The sequence below is a fragment of the Patiria miniata genome, unplaced genomic scaffold (assembly GCF_015706575.1).
Source record: "Patiria miniata isolate m_02_andy unplaced genomic scaffold, ASM1570657v1 HiC_scaffold_5, whole genome shotgun sequence".
Taxonomy (NCBI): Eukaryota; Metazoa; Echinodermata; class Asteroidea; order Valvatida; family Asterinidae; genus Patiria; species Patiria miniata.
In genome coordinates this window covers 19,095,762-19,109,772 of record NW_024037072.1, presented here as the reverse complement: position 1 = coordinate 19,109,772, position 14,011 = coordinate 19,095,762, and the positions used below count along the sequence as shown (strand labels likewise).

At 40.6% G+C, this 14,011-nt stretch overlaps 2 protein-coding genes across 2 annotated transcripts; one reads left to right on the top strand and one right to left on the bottom strand.

Annotated features, from left to right (window-relative positions):
• Positions 1 to 354: 354 nt before the first annotated feature.
• Positions 355 to 10,191, bottom strand: LOC119741269 (tubulin polyglutamylase complex subunit 2-like). Its single transcript, XM_038217021.1, has 8 exons — positions 10,184 to 10,191; positions 8,920 to 9,161; positions 6,760 to 6,897; positions 5,638 to 5,754; positions 4,326 to 4,489; positions 2,027 to 2,205; positions 1,192 to 1,236; positions 355 to 1,032 (listed from the first exon to the last, which is right to left on the bottom strand). Exons 1-8 carry the CDS (start codon positions 10,189 to 10,191, stop codon positions 969 to 971), a joined length of 957 nt encoding a protein of 318 aa, XP_038072949.1. The 3' UTR covers positions 355 to 968.
• Positions 9,556 to 13,446, top strand: LOC119742188 (trans-1,2-dihydrobenzene-1,2-diol dehydrogenase-like). The gene is made up of 5 exons (XM_038218227.1): positions 9,556 to 9,796; positions 10,158 to 10,271; positions 11,105 to 11,229; positions 11,865 to 12,042; positions 12,597 to 13,446. Exons 2-5 carry the CDS (start codon positions 10,214 to 10,216, stop codon positions 12,704 to 12,706), a joined length of 471 nt encoding a protein of 156 aa, XP_038074155.1. The 5' UTR covers positions 9,556 to 9,796; positions 10,158 to 10,213; the 3' UTR covers positions 12,707 to 13,446.
• Positions 13,447 to 14,011: the final 565 nt, after the last annotated feature.

Genomic DNA, 14,011 nt, shown 5'->3' with positions numbered 1-14,011 from the left:
TTGAACATTTTTCATAACAGTGTTGCACATAGTCTGAGTATCACCCGTTATCCACAGAGCCATCTCTGATATGTCAAAGCATGCAGATTTATACAAGCCGCGCGCCAGCCAATTGGAGTCGATTGAGTCGACTAAATCGTGACGTCATTTCATCCCAAAATCAGGACTAACGCTGTGATTGGTCAATTTGAATGCAGCGTTTTGTAATACAACAACAGCCGGGAGCGCATTTGCGTAACATGATACCGAGCGCCGCGCGCCGTGACATTTTTTTTTAAATTCATGTCTATGATGCACAACGGGTGAATGACCGAAGACCCGATAGACCTGTAGAAGACGCCTGCTGATTGGTCAAAATCTAGGAAGTCGAGAGGCGGGGTCTTGCCTAATTAATCAGCAAATCTGTTCACGCATACAATTCGCCGTGGTCTATTACATAGACTATGTTGCACACTGTCAAAATGAAAAATCAAAGTGCTAATTGGGCGCAGAAGTACAGCAACTGTATTTTCCAAGAGCTTAGTTTAGGATGGAGCACACGGTGTTGTGAGTACGTGCCAAATGAGGCTTATGCTGTGGATATAGGCGAGTATCACAGAAAACTACTCCTGAAAGCCCGCAAAAGTCCCTCTTCTATCCTGTTTTTTGTTTTGTTTACTTTTGATCCTACTGTTCTCCTACTTTTTCACCCGAATCAGCTTGAAAGCCTGTAATTATGATTGTCAGATTGCTCAAGGTGCAAGTCATTTAGGAGATCCAGAACCACAAGGATTTACCACATGTAGTCCGACAAGAAAAGTTGGGTCGAGTTCAAAACAGGTGTTTTTGGGATGAGGATATGGCTGCGGATGTTTACTGATTTACTGCAGAGTGTACATGTCAAACACTGAAGCCTTAGCCACAAAACTAGCAATTCAGACGCAGCCGTACTTCGTCTAGTTGCTTTCACGCCCAAGTTCCCAGTTGGGTCATCGGAGCCTGCCCCCGCCCAATTGAGAACCGGATCGGTTATTTGTGCCTCCAGAGAGCGGTCTGTAGTAGGACATTGCAGAAATGAAAAAACAATTGACGTGATTTTTCTGTTAAATTATAATTTCTGGAGTACTTGTGAATCATTATTTGACATCTACTGTCATCAAACAAACTATTAAATAGCCATTTGAAGATCAAAACTGAAAAATATGTACTTACTTTCCCACTGGTCCATGCTTCTTCTTGTTTTGAGATGATTTAGACCTGAAAAAAATAGTTAAAGCTTTGTTAAATTTGTAATGGTACCACAGTTGCATTGAGTACGCAAATGTCGTAAATGAATTACACTATTTGGGGGCTCGGAAAAATCGTTCTCCAATAAAATGCTAAATAACAGGAAATTTTGAAGCAATACTAGATAATTTTGCTTGCAAAACACAATGGAGTTATGTACGGACAGAGTAAACAAGCTGTTTGCATAAAAAAAAGTACATAAAATTTATCAAGGCTGCCAGTGTAATCATATCTTGGGTAACATGTCAAGTTTAGTTCTTCAAAAGAAAAATCAACTTGTCAACATGCGCTTTCAAGATATTCCAAAGCAGAAAAAAAAAATAGAGGGGCTCAACATAAATTTTCAGTATACAGGAGTAAGGCCGACAAAAAAAAGTCTTCGGTTTCTGGTATGGAGTTTGCCCCAAAAGTGGTGCGGCGACAGGGCTTTTTTTTTCTTTTTACTATTTTTTACTTCAAATGTTGGCTGATGACTGCAAATGGTGCCCGACTAAATTTCGTGCAAAATGTATGGGAGCCGAGAGAGGCTACATTTAGCTTATACTCGATCATAACCCCATCTAAAAACACGTTACAATTGTGCAGCAGCAGGATTCCAGTCAAACCAGTGAGTTTGGCAGTTTTGAGACATTTCATTGAAAACAAAAACCTTTTTTAATTTTGCCGACGCGCATGGCTACGGCGACGCGCGCATACCAGAAGCCGGAGCCTTTGTTTTTTGGCCTAAGCGTTTCACTCCAAAAATGTGATTTGGCCTTACTTCTTGTCTGATTTGCCTTTAAAGACTCGTCCAAAGTCCAGCTTGTTGACTTCCGTGGAGTCACTCTTAGGAGCTCCCTTGGCAGCTTGCCAACTATCGTCCTTTTCTGGTTCCTCCTCAGCCAGGCTAGTCTCCGAATCCAGCCTGATCCGAAGCGGGGAATACAGGTTAAACCATTGCTGTATGCAAGACAAAAAAAAAAAATTTGATTGTTTTTACATAGACTCTACAAACCCGTGGAGCCTATGGGATGTTTCTATTAACATACTTCACTAGTACAAAATGTTCGACTGACTTTTATGTTCAAGTTGCTGGTTTTTTTTTGGGGGGGGGGGGCAGGTTTTAATTACCTAAAATTTGGGGGCCCTCAATACACAGACGTTTCTAGCATGTGAAGGTGAAGCAAATTTTGTGTCATACACTGCAAAGAAATTTGCCAGGGAAGATATACGTGTTCAACTTTGGTAAATTCTAGGGGTAAGCATATACGGACGTATGCGAACTGGGTACCTGATTGAAAAAAAACACGGGTACTCGGGTACCCGTTAAAGAAACCCAAACACGAAACTCAGGTCTGGGAAAGTACTATCCAGATTTTTCACAATGGTCCGCATGATAATACTAACACATGGGTTCGTCAATACAGCAAGATACAAAAGTGTACAGTGAGCTTTACGGTCTAAACTGCAACTTTGGCGAATGTCATAAACGTGAAATACGGTTTGTTTTCCCTTGTAGCCGGGTTTTCACTTTGAAAATACCCCACAAATGGCATTCAAAACCTTTTCTTTTTAAATTGTCTGAGAAGTTACTAATATGTCATTTGTAAAGTTGGTTATGGGTACCCGATCCCATAATCTGGAACCGGTTCCTGACATCAAGGGTCGGGTACCCGGCTCCGATGCACAGCCCTAGCAAATTCGTATCGTGGGCACTAATTACTGTGAAGTTACAAATTCACGTTTGTACCGAGTTCTATTAGACTCGGAGAAACAGCCCTTGGGCAATACTAGGAAAGAGGCCACACTTGCTCATTGCTGGGCCCAATACATGTATCTTTACACTGCTATGCAGATGATACTGCTTACCAAAAGGATGTGCTAAGCTAAAACAGTAGAGCACCAGTCAATACAAATAAACATCACAAGGCATTTTGGTTGGTAAGCTAATTTTGCTAAACAATATTTGTCTATGCTAAGGCCAAAAAAAAAAATAGTTCTGCTTCCGATTACATGCCTTTCAAAAATAGGGTCGGTCGGTCGGAATTTTTTTTTTTTTGCCAATTTTTTTTATGCAGATTGAATGGGGTATTCAATTATATGCGAAGTTTTAGCCTGAACTATTTCCATTGCACTACGAAAGCTATACACGAAATGGCAACAAAAAGTGAATAAAACCTACCTTTAATTATTGTCAATATATTTACGTTCGATAATTTCAAAAAATAATGGAAAATTCAGGTCGTTCGCACCATATGCACAACGCTAGTCAAGACGCGGGGAGCTGGCCAAAACTCCGAGGTGTGTGATGCGAGCATGTGTGGCGAGCGGCCCACCATGGGCCGACAGACCTGTTTTCACGGTCAAAAATTTCGGGAAACACGCGGCATGTATCACTCCAAATACGAGTAGTGCGATCTCAAAATGAACCCTTGAACACAGAAAATACATACACAGACAAGCTAGATCAATTCTGTAAATTAACTTGCAAAAATGTTCTTTCTCCATCGGTGTTTTCTTGGCATTTTTCACGATGTCGAATCCGACCAGTTGACAGTGGCCTGCACTGCTAGCGCGCTATCGGTCGCGATCGCATAGCTATGGACTGGTTACCGCATTTTCATCATGTCTTCTAAATTGGCCCCTGCGCGGCGCTGCGGGAACCAGTCGTCGCCACGTGATATAGTCACCGTACGGACATCGTTTATATCGCGAAGCGAATTTGTAAAAATAACGGAGGTTTCTTTTGAAAAAAGCGAATGTAAGTAAGAAAACAAATAAATACAAGCATTTTTTTATGCAAAAGGGTTGTTTGATAGGTATTTTGTGAAGACAGAAAAGACAACAAAATTTTATTTTTATTTATTCAATCTTTTTTTTTTTTTTTTTTTTTGGAATTGCCCATAAATTTTTTAGGGTCGCAGCCTAAAATTAGGGTCGGTCGGGTAACCGGAAGCAGAACTATTCTTTTTTTTGGCCTAAGCAGCTTGTTAGCCCTTGGTCGCAGTGACGTCATGGAACTGTGACCAGGAGGAAAAGAACAGCTCGGTGAGTTTCATTCCTTCTCCCATCCATCTAACCTTTGCCTGTGGGCTGAGGCCGACATCAGTGTAGGCCAGCTGCCACTGGGGGAGCCCTAGGTGCATCAGCATCATGCGGAAGTACTGGCTGAACGTGTGGGCCAAGAAATGCCACCTCAGGGCTCTGTCTAGAAGCCACACCTCAGGATGCTGGGCAGGGCTGCCTGTGGAAAAGTAACCAAACCAAACAAAATTGCATTAAAAAAACGTGACTGAATCAATTGACGGTCTTAACCTTTGCTTGATAAGTGCAATCTGTTCAATTACTTTAGCCCTAGCTCTCCCAGATTCAACACAATCCACAGCCTGTGGGACCTTGCTGCGTACACTGAGCTTCAACACCAGTGCATAAGGCCAAGTTCGCGCAAGGACTACATGTATAGTGGACCAATGGTTAACCATAGTCCGACTAACGCTTGCCCGAACTCTGTCTAGTCGACGGTGGTTGACTAGTCTAGTCGACTATTTGGAAGTAACCTACTGGGGCTGGTTGCATCGCTGGTAACCAATAGCCGCGTGCATTCATAACGCTTGCAGAGAGCCAGGATCCAGAAGTTTTGCAATGACATTTTGACCAGCGTTTGACTAGAGACGTTCGCACGTTGCTATCAGTGTGCAGGCGTAAGGTACATCACAAATCAACCACTAGTCGACTAATGGTCCTTGCCCGAACTTTGCCTTAGCTGTCACATCTGAGACAGTGGGGGCTAGTCCCATTGAACAATGTTACTAGTGTTGTTACTCTGTCGCAGTTGGTGACTCGGGCATTTTGACCATGAGATTTCTGACCTGATGGATCTTGCTAGGCTGGACAGGCTTCTCATTTGGACAAATGTTGCATTTTGCTGCATTCAGGAATGAGGATTCAAATCAAGCTCAAAATGACGTCAATGAGAATTCGGGCGATTCACAATGCAGTGCGTCACCAAGAGTTTGCCATGGAGAGTCAACTTTTCAAGTCTACGGTCGACAAAACACGGCCCATTTGAATGAGTGTCAGTAGACAACTTGAGCAAATTTGTTATAGATTTGGGCATAGCGTTCTGCCGCCTTATCAAAAATCACCATATTGGTACAAAGAAAAGAAAAGGGCAAACATATACTCGAATCATATGCTTATAAAACTACTGACCGGGAAAAACGAAAAATTTCGAATGTCCCGCGCTGCGAATTTGTCGACCATCTCCCACAATGCACTGGGAAAAATGAACTCTCTGTGGCAAACTCTTGGTGGCGTACTGCATTGTGAATTGCCCGAATTGTAATTTGGATAAATATATGGCCGCAGAGAACACTGTCCCCACCCACCCACCTGGCCTGGTATTCCTGTAGACCAGACAGACCTTGGCAATACCTCGGCAGGGATCCAGCTCAAAGATGCGACTCCTTGTGTCAAAATGTGGCTTGGCTGGAACATCAGTGTCCTCATCTGACAATGTCAAGAACAAAAGTTTAAAGTGTCCTTCATTGTAAGTTACCATTTATCAATGAATATTTTCTTTGTTTCCCTGTTTGTAAGATGTAGAGTACAATTTTAATAATGCAGCAAGGATTTTTGTCGTCATTCATATCAACAGATCTGGGGGCACTAGTTCAGGAGAACCTTCTTTCCTCAAGTAACATTTGAAGAAATTGTTTCCAAAATGCAATAAATGCCATTTGGTTACCTTTTAGAAGTCCACCCTCTCCTGGTTGCCTAAATAGCAGTTTTGACGGCTATGATATAGTTTACCACATTTTCAGAATACAGTGAAGCGAAAAAAAATGTGGTTTAGAAACAGTTCTTATATTGTCTATGTTCGATAAGTTTTCATAAACTTCTTCATGTTTTTTAAATGGATATATCTTAATAGGACAGGATATCAGGAACGCTATAGAGCATATAGATGTATACATGTACAGTCGACTCCCGTTATAACGAGCTCGGTCATAACGATAACCCGGATGTAACGAGCACATTCTCCCAGTCCCGATCAATTTGTGTACATTGTAGTACACTGTGGCAAAGTAAAATTTTGCATTTGAATGCTGAGGGCGTTCTCACAGGGGGACGTCTCTATAGTCCGAAGTACCATTGGTCCGAAGTACCATTGGTCCGAAGTCCCATTGGTCTGAAGTCCCATTGCTCTATACGTTCCATTGGTATAAACGTCCCATTGGTCTGACGTCCCATTGGTCCGAAGTCCCATTGGTCTGAAGTCCCATTGGTCCGAAGTCTCCTTGGTCCGACGCCCAATAGGATTAGGGTTAGGGTTAGGGTCAGTCAACCTGAACCAGTGAAACTACACAGTATAAAGTTTACTTTGGACCGATGGGACTTCGGACCAATGGGACTTTGGACCAATGGGACTACTTCGGACTATCGAGACTCAACCTTCACACAGTATGCATGGAGTCCTAAGGCATGGGTTTGGTTGGCAGTATTATAGCATACCACACTGCTCCTCATCGCTTGCGTAGTCCACATCAGCTAGTGACGGCGTGTTGGCATTGCTGGGGGCTTTATTTCCAGCCAGCTTGGTCACATTGCTGATCTTGTTAATCTCCATCCGCCCGACCGACTGCAACTGATCTGAATGAAAAACAAAAATTACACAAACTAAGGTCAAATTCACAACTCAGAAATCTTACAAAGACGGTCTTTTTTTATCATTTCAACACCATTCTACACAATAAACAATCAAATCATCCTGATTTTGGTATTTGTGCTTGCAGCAGCAACCGGGTACGACGACCCAATGTTTTAATTACATCTTTCAATACTTTGAACCTTTAAAGACTTGATGGTATTTACAGAACTATCATCTATTATCTAGGCGTAAGAGCCTTTCATTATAGACACATTTAAGTAATCAATTAATTATACAGAATTATACCTGAGACAACACTCGTTTTTGCAATTGTTATGATTAATTCTAAATATTCGTACCCCATTTGATTATGTTTAGTCTCATCGCTGTGATGACTACCAGGTACGACAGTGTTTTAATTACGGTCATTCAATAATTTGAACCTTAAAGACGTCTTGATGGAGACAATATTTACAGAACTAGGGTCCATCATTTAGGCGTAAGAGCCTTTCATTTAGCATATTTGCGTAATCAATAATAGAATTAACCTTGAGACTTCCCTCCTCTTTACAATTGTTATGGTTATTTCTAAATATTTATACCACATTTGATTTTATATTAAGGCAAGCTTTTCAGAACTATCTTTTTTGGTCTTGTACAATACCAAATACCTTCCGCTGAGGATAAATCACGCATACTATGGTGGAAGTCTATTCAGACTTGTTTGCGTTCTGAACGCATTAGATCACTAGAACAATTCTAGCATCTCATCTAGTAGATCTGATCTTTATGAATCTTACTGCCGACCTGCAAATCTCGTTTTTATACCTCCGTCAGAAACTACTCCGACCATACCTTGATTGCCACTTGTGGATTTCATTTGAACCTTCAAGCTTTACAGAACTTTCCTTTTGGCTTCAGAGCCTTTGACTATACTTAATTGAATAATCGCAAGATACCACTCGTCTATTACATTATGGCTGTTTCTGGATTTGTACCCTATCTAACATTGCTGTGTTGACTGCCAGATACGAAAAACCAAAATCATATTTGGAAAAATGGAAACGTACACCTGAACTATGCAAGACAACTCCTTCAGGCAAGGGTAGCAATGTTCGTCTCTTATAAATACTGTTTGAGACATTGAACAACTATGAAATTACAACCAGACTTAACAACTGTGTTAAAAATTGTATGTTGTCGTTGCTGCTCGCAAGCGTGAAGTGATCTACCTTCAATCCAACCACGCACACATTCCTGTGCCACTCCCTATTCAAATTACCCGCCCTTAACCACTCTACCGTGTCTCATTTACATATCAATGATAAAGCAAATTTATTCTAATTCGTCCCGGTACTCAACCGAATAAATCAATATTTTTAAACATAACCTTTGCAAAATAAACACTACGGTGCTTAAATATAAGGTTTTGTCCTCCACAAGCACATGGCTTGCTTTTGCATAATGGTAAAAAAGTATTGCAGGAAAGGGAAAAGCCATACGTATTGCCCTTTCTATATCCCTCCGACTTTGGTTTTTAGTAATTGTACAAAATCACTCGAGCAATCATTGGGATAAAGAACAACTGTTGCTGAGTTCATGAGCAGAATGGAAGGAAAAATTGACGACTTGAAATGCACAAATACTTGCTTTTGAGCATTAAGCATAAAGCAGCCCTTCCTTTTTCCCTAAAATCTAAGTCAAAGTTAGGACTTAGCCCCCCAAAAATAATAGTTCTGCTTCCGGTTACCCTACCTACCCTATTTTGACAGCCCCTACTCTAATTTTGTTTTGGGAAAAATGAGGAAGATGCGAAGAAAACCTGAAAATCATCAATTTCTACCTTTTACCCTTGACTACATGCAGACACCTCCATATGATTGTACACACACAAAAAATGCCAACAAAAAAAATCCCTACCTACACGTACCTACCCTATTTTGAAATGCCACGTAATCAGAAGCAGAACGATTTTTTTTTTTGGCCTGATGTCAGTGCTGTTTGAAGTTGTATACTGTAATTACCATCAAATCTGACACTCCATGTCAGCAGTAGCCCATCTGAGGTCAGGTAAAACCTCTTGAGGTCATCTGGCAGCATGCAGGAGTTGCGCTGTTCCCAGGACACCACTTGGTGGCGCTCCGCTGGCTGCAGATCAGCAAGCGTAATGTCACAAATCCCTGCCCTCTTTTCTGGAAAGAAAATAGTCAGTTGAAAAAAAGATTTGGCGAAATGCAGTAACCTAAAGCCACTTTCTTCACTATTCCTTCAATGACCAGTTAGTGCTTTAATTCAATTAATTGACTAAACTGTGTTAGATCCCTCGTTTTAGTAACATGTGGTTACTGAGTTAGGATCTGATGGAGAAACTCGCTTCAAATTTTGTTTCAACAATTTTCATAATTCCATAAATTTAATGCTCCTATACATGAAAATCTCTTAGCAGTATCGACAAGTTAAACACAAATTTATGTTTAAAAAAAAACATTTTACGCAGCTGTCCATATTTGTACATTTTCTTACTTACAATCGCTATATTCAGCAGGAAACCTGTGCTTGAATACTACATTCAATCAGCACACACAAGAATTGCAGAATTAAAACAATTCCCAGCCTACCAACCCTATTGATGAAAGGCATGTAATCGGAAGCAGAAGTACATTTTCCTTTGCCTAATCAGGCTAATCACGCCAAAACTGCCTTCAATACAAGTAGTTTGTATTGAAGGCACTGATTCTGATTATCCAAGTTTGTTAATTCTCTAGGGTTGGTGGAGCCGTTTCTTCCCAGCAACTGTCAAACTGCGTGAGATCCTAGCTGCTGGTCTTATTGGCAATGTAAAGGTTTTCAATGCATCGTTTGGCTTGCCAATAAGTTCTCAGGAAAGAATAGCAAATAAAGGAACGGCAGAGTTAAGTTGTTGAAGTTTGAATTTCTTCATATTTTTAGGCCAGTCTTGTCTCAAGACCATCTGTAGACCTAATTTGCAGTGTTCCGGTCTTGACTTGGTTTCAATCTTGGTTGCAATTTACCAATGACCAGACCAAGAATGTTTTCAGTCTTCCATTGCTGGCACTAATTAATGTCCTCATATAAGTGCATGAAATGCGAGCAGTCAATGGTTTGTGTACATTTACGCATTGGTCTTATAATTGTTGTGTGGCTAAAAGTGTTCTGGAGGGTGAGGTAGAGCAGGGGTTAGAACTTTTTTTGAGAGTACTTAATTATGATACTTGAATATTTTGGTAATGTCTGATGGCAGATGTTGGAGGCGGAGGTCTGTTGGACTTGGGCATCTATCCTGTGCAGGAAGCCCTCATGGTATTTGGAGAGGCTCCGTTATCTTGCAAGACTACCGGCACCTTAACAGATTCAGGTGAGATTTCTTTCTTGTTGGGAGTATGAGGTCGGAAGTTAAGATAACTAGTGACCAGTTGGAGATCCAAACCAAGTGTTGTATTAGCGTCCGTCACAAGTCCTTGCACAAGTCTGATTATAACAGGGGATAAACAATAACAAAGTAAACGCCTTTGTCACAATTAATTTGAATATCTTTTGACGTGAGTTTGGAGAACTTGTCATGGACTTGTGCGATTCTTGAGGACTTGTGATGACACTCAATTCACAATCCAACCATAAGTAAGGACACATGTACAAGAGGATGCACACTAATACGGAATGTCTTTTTTATTCCATAGTTCATTTGAGTAGCTTGTGACTGGACTTACTCTTTATAATGTGTATTTTTATAAAACGCACCTATCCACCAATATCATGAATATTGATGCTCAAGGCGCTACATCATTATTACGTCATTATCGACCAGCTCATTGGGCCAATGTATGAAACATTCCAAATACCATCTCAGTTCCCAAGGGAGTATACATGTCGATGCTGCCAAATTCGGCGCAAAGCAGTTAAAATCAATCGCAATAACCATCTCTGCCCTCACAGGTACCCAATCTTCTCCTGGGTGGGGAGATGCAACGAGTGACAAAGTGGCTCGCCCAAAGGCACACGCACCATTATCCCAGGCTTTACTCGAACCTGCAAAATTACCCGCAGACCGAGAATTCAATGCTCCAGAGTCCAGATAGACCACGAGGCCACGGCCCTCCGATTGACTCTTTATTGACTTGTGATCAACTTAATCACAGCAGCTCTACCTTCTTGCATGAAAATCTCCTGTGACTGTGTCCTGTTATTCAGGTGTGGATGAGACAACTGCTACTACATTGTTGTTTCCCAACAAGGCTGTCGCAACACTGAGCACAAGCACTGTGGTGAAACTCCCCAATGAAGTGGAGATAAGAGGAACCAAAGGTCATATCAAGGTCAGTCAGTGAATGTGAAGTTTGTTGGAAATGCCTGGGAACCCGAAGGAACATTCTTAAACCCATAACAGAGATAACAAATCTCATTTAAAGATATATTGGTTACTTGTCAGGCTCAGGCTACCTTAATTCCTTGATCCCTTGGAGGTTCAGGGTTTACTGAAGATGTCCAAGTGTAAATAACCAAATAATTATGTGACTCGCAGTGGCTTGGATGCGAGCCAAGGTTTATTGTATGAGATAATTGTGTAGTGTATGGTTATTCTTATAGTGGTTAGGGTTTGAAGGTTCAAATCCTTGGGCAACTGCTTGTGTCCTTGGGCTAGCCACTTCACCCCCATTTGCTTCTCTCCACCCAGGAGTGGGTACCGGCATTAGCTGGGGAGTAAGCTGTGATGGACTGGCATCCTATCCCGGGGAAATAAAAATATTCTCAATCATTTGATACCAGGGAAACTAGAGGTAAACATCAACGTGATGAGCCTCATCAACTCAAGACATACTTCTAGTCATTCTTGTCTTTTGAAAACTGTAGATCATTAGAACAACCTCCTCCAAGATGGATTGTTCCAAGTGGTGTCTCGCTGCGTAATTGCAATTCCGTTTTGCAGTCCTTTTAATTGATTTTGTTGCAGGTGCCTTGCCCGTTTTGGTGCCCTACAAAACTTGAGGTGACAACCTCCATTGGAGAGGCTGATCTGAAGACCGAGCTGTACGAGTTTCCCCTGCCAAAGGCTGACAATAGCTTCCTCCACGTCAATAGTGCTGGCTTCCGATATGAGGCAGAGTGTGTGCGACAGTGTCTTATGAAAGGTGAGCTGTTATTGAACACTGATCATAATCTGCGGGATAAAGTAAAAGATTCCCAACATTAGACTGTTTGTTTCTTCCTTGTTCTGCTTGAAGTTAAATTATCACATAGAATTTCATTATAGAACCACAAGTTGATATACAAATAAAAATAATCGTAGTGCTGATGAAGCGTTTTCCATCGTGAAAGCGCTTTACAATTATTACCCCGGGTAGCCATTTCTACTCCTGGGAGGAGACAGGCAATTGTAGTTAAGTGTCTTACCCAAGGGCACAAACACCATGTTCCTGGCAGGATTCGAACCCACGCACCATCGTGGTTGAGTCAAACACCGCAACCACTGGACCATGGCATTCTACTCAATGTCATAAAAATTAAAAAGCTTTGCCAGATTTTGAGCTGATTTGAGATGCCCAAAATAAAACATAAAGTACAAGTACCTATTTTTTGGGCTCTTAAAAGTAAAACATAAAACTTGAAAATTTAATTCGAAAACAAACGCAATTGTTGAATTATACATGGAGAGCAACTGTAATGACTAGTGTTTGACCCACAGGTCTGAAAGAGTGTCCAACTGCACGCCTAAAAGAGAGTTTGCAGGCGGCCGAGATCCTGGGCAGTGCCCGGCGTGATGTGGGCTATAAAATACCTGCAGATGACCTTTGACCTCTAACTCTAAAGGTCATACCCCCCTTCATAACCCTATACCTAGGAAGCAACAGCAATCAAGTAAGCTATAGTTTAGAACCAATTCGCCAGACACATCACCTCTGCACTTGTGCGCAATAACAGTGATGCACGAGCTCACCAGCAAGTGCAAAAAGTTGTGATTTAACAGAGGTTCAACCTGATATGATTTATGTTGCTGAATCATGATTGTTTCAATTGATAAATATCTTGAAAAATTACCCCTTTTTGTTGCTTGATGTATGACTAAATTTAAGATGGAATGTTCTGTTTTTGTTTGAAAATTTAAAAATGGCTCAACGTCATCTTTTTTTTATAGAAGATATTGTATAACATTTGACAGTTTGAAGGGGTATTTTTGGAAATTTTATGACAAAAAAATATATATATATATAATAATAGTAATGATAATGATGATGATGATGATATATTAATTTATATAGCTCAAATTCTATAACAAAAATATATTCAAATGTGCTTTCCATAAAAATTCTTCAAAATCCCCCAAAATAATAAATTAATTAAGCAAAAACATTCTGATCTTGTAAAAAATAAAAATGGGGGTGCTGTTCCAAATTGACGATTATGTACACTAGTGGACAATGTCTGGTGCTTTTCAGGGCGATAAATGCGTGAAATTAAAAGCTTTAAATTTATAACTGAATAAAATTAAATGTCAGCATTAACACTGCATAGACAAACCTATACAGTTCAAAGTAGAAGTTGTATATATTCTTGTTTTCTAGTAAAACTATAACACGGCTATAATATCACCAACAGAAGCATTTGCTGTTTTTTCTTCAATATACACAAGGGAATTTTCTTCAACTTAAAAAAAAATTATATCTAAATTAATTACTTAGAAAGTGTATGATTAATCAGTGACGACAAATGGCTGTCATTGTTTTGAATACGTAAAAGATCGCAGAAGACACAAACAATAATGTGTATAGATTCGCAAACGGGAGAACTAAGGGGCTTCTTCTTTGGTTCCCTTAACAGACTTGGGAAAGCGCCTGTGCACGGCCAACCTCATCCACAGGGTGTGAGCATGAACGGGCCCACTACCTGCTCGATCTCACCCTGGTACTACTGGATCATTTGCAGCAGGGTGACCGTAAGGTCATGCCCAAATTCTGCTAAATGCACTTCCAAAATCTGTCAGATTTATCAAAAATCTGCCGAATTCCCATGAATTACTCGAAATACACTATAAACACTTGAAATCACATGCAGATGTTGTAATATTGCCTTAATTAAGGTTCAAATTACATTACAAACAGT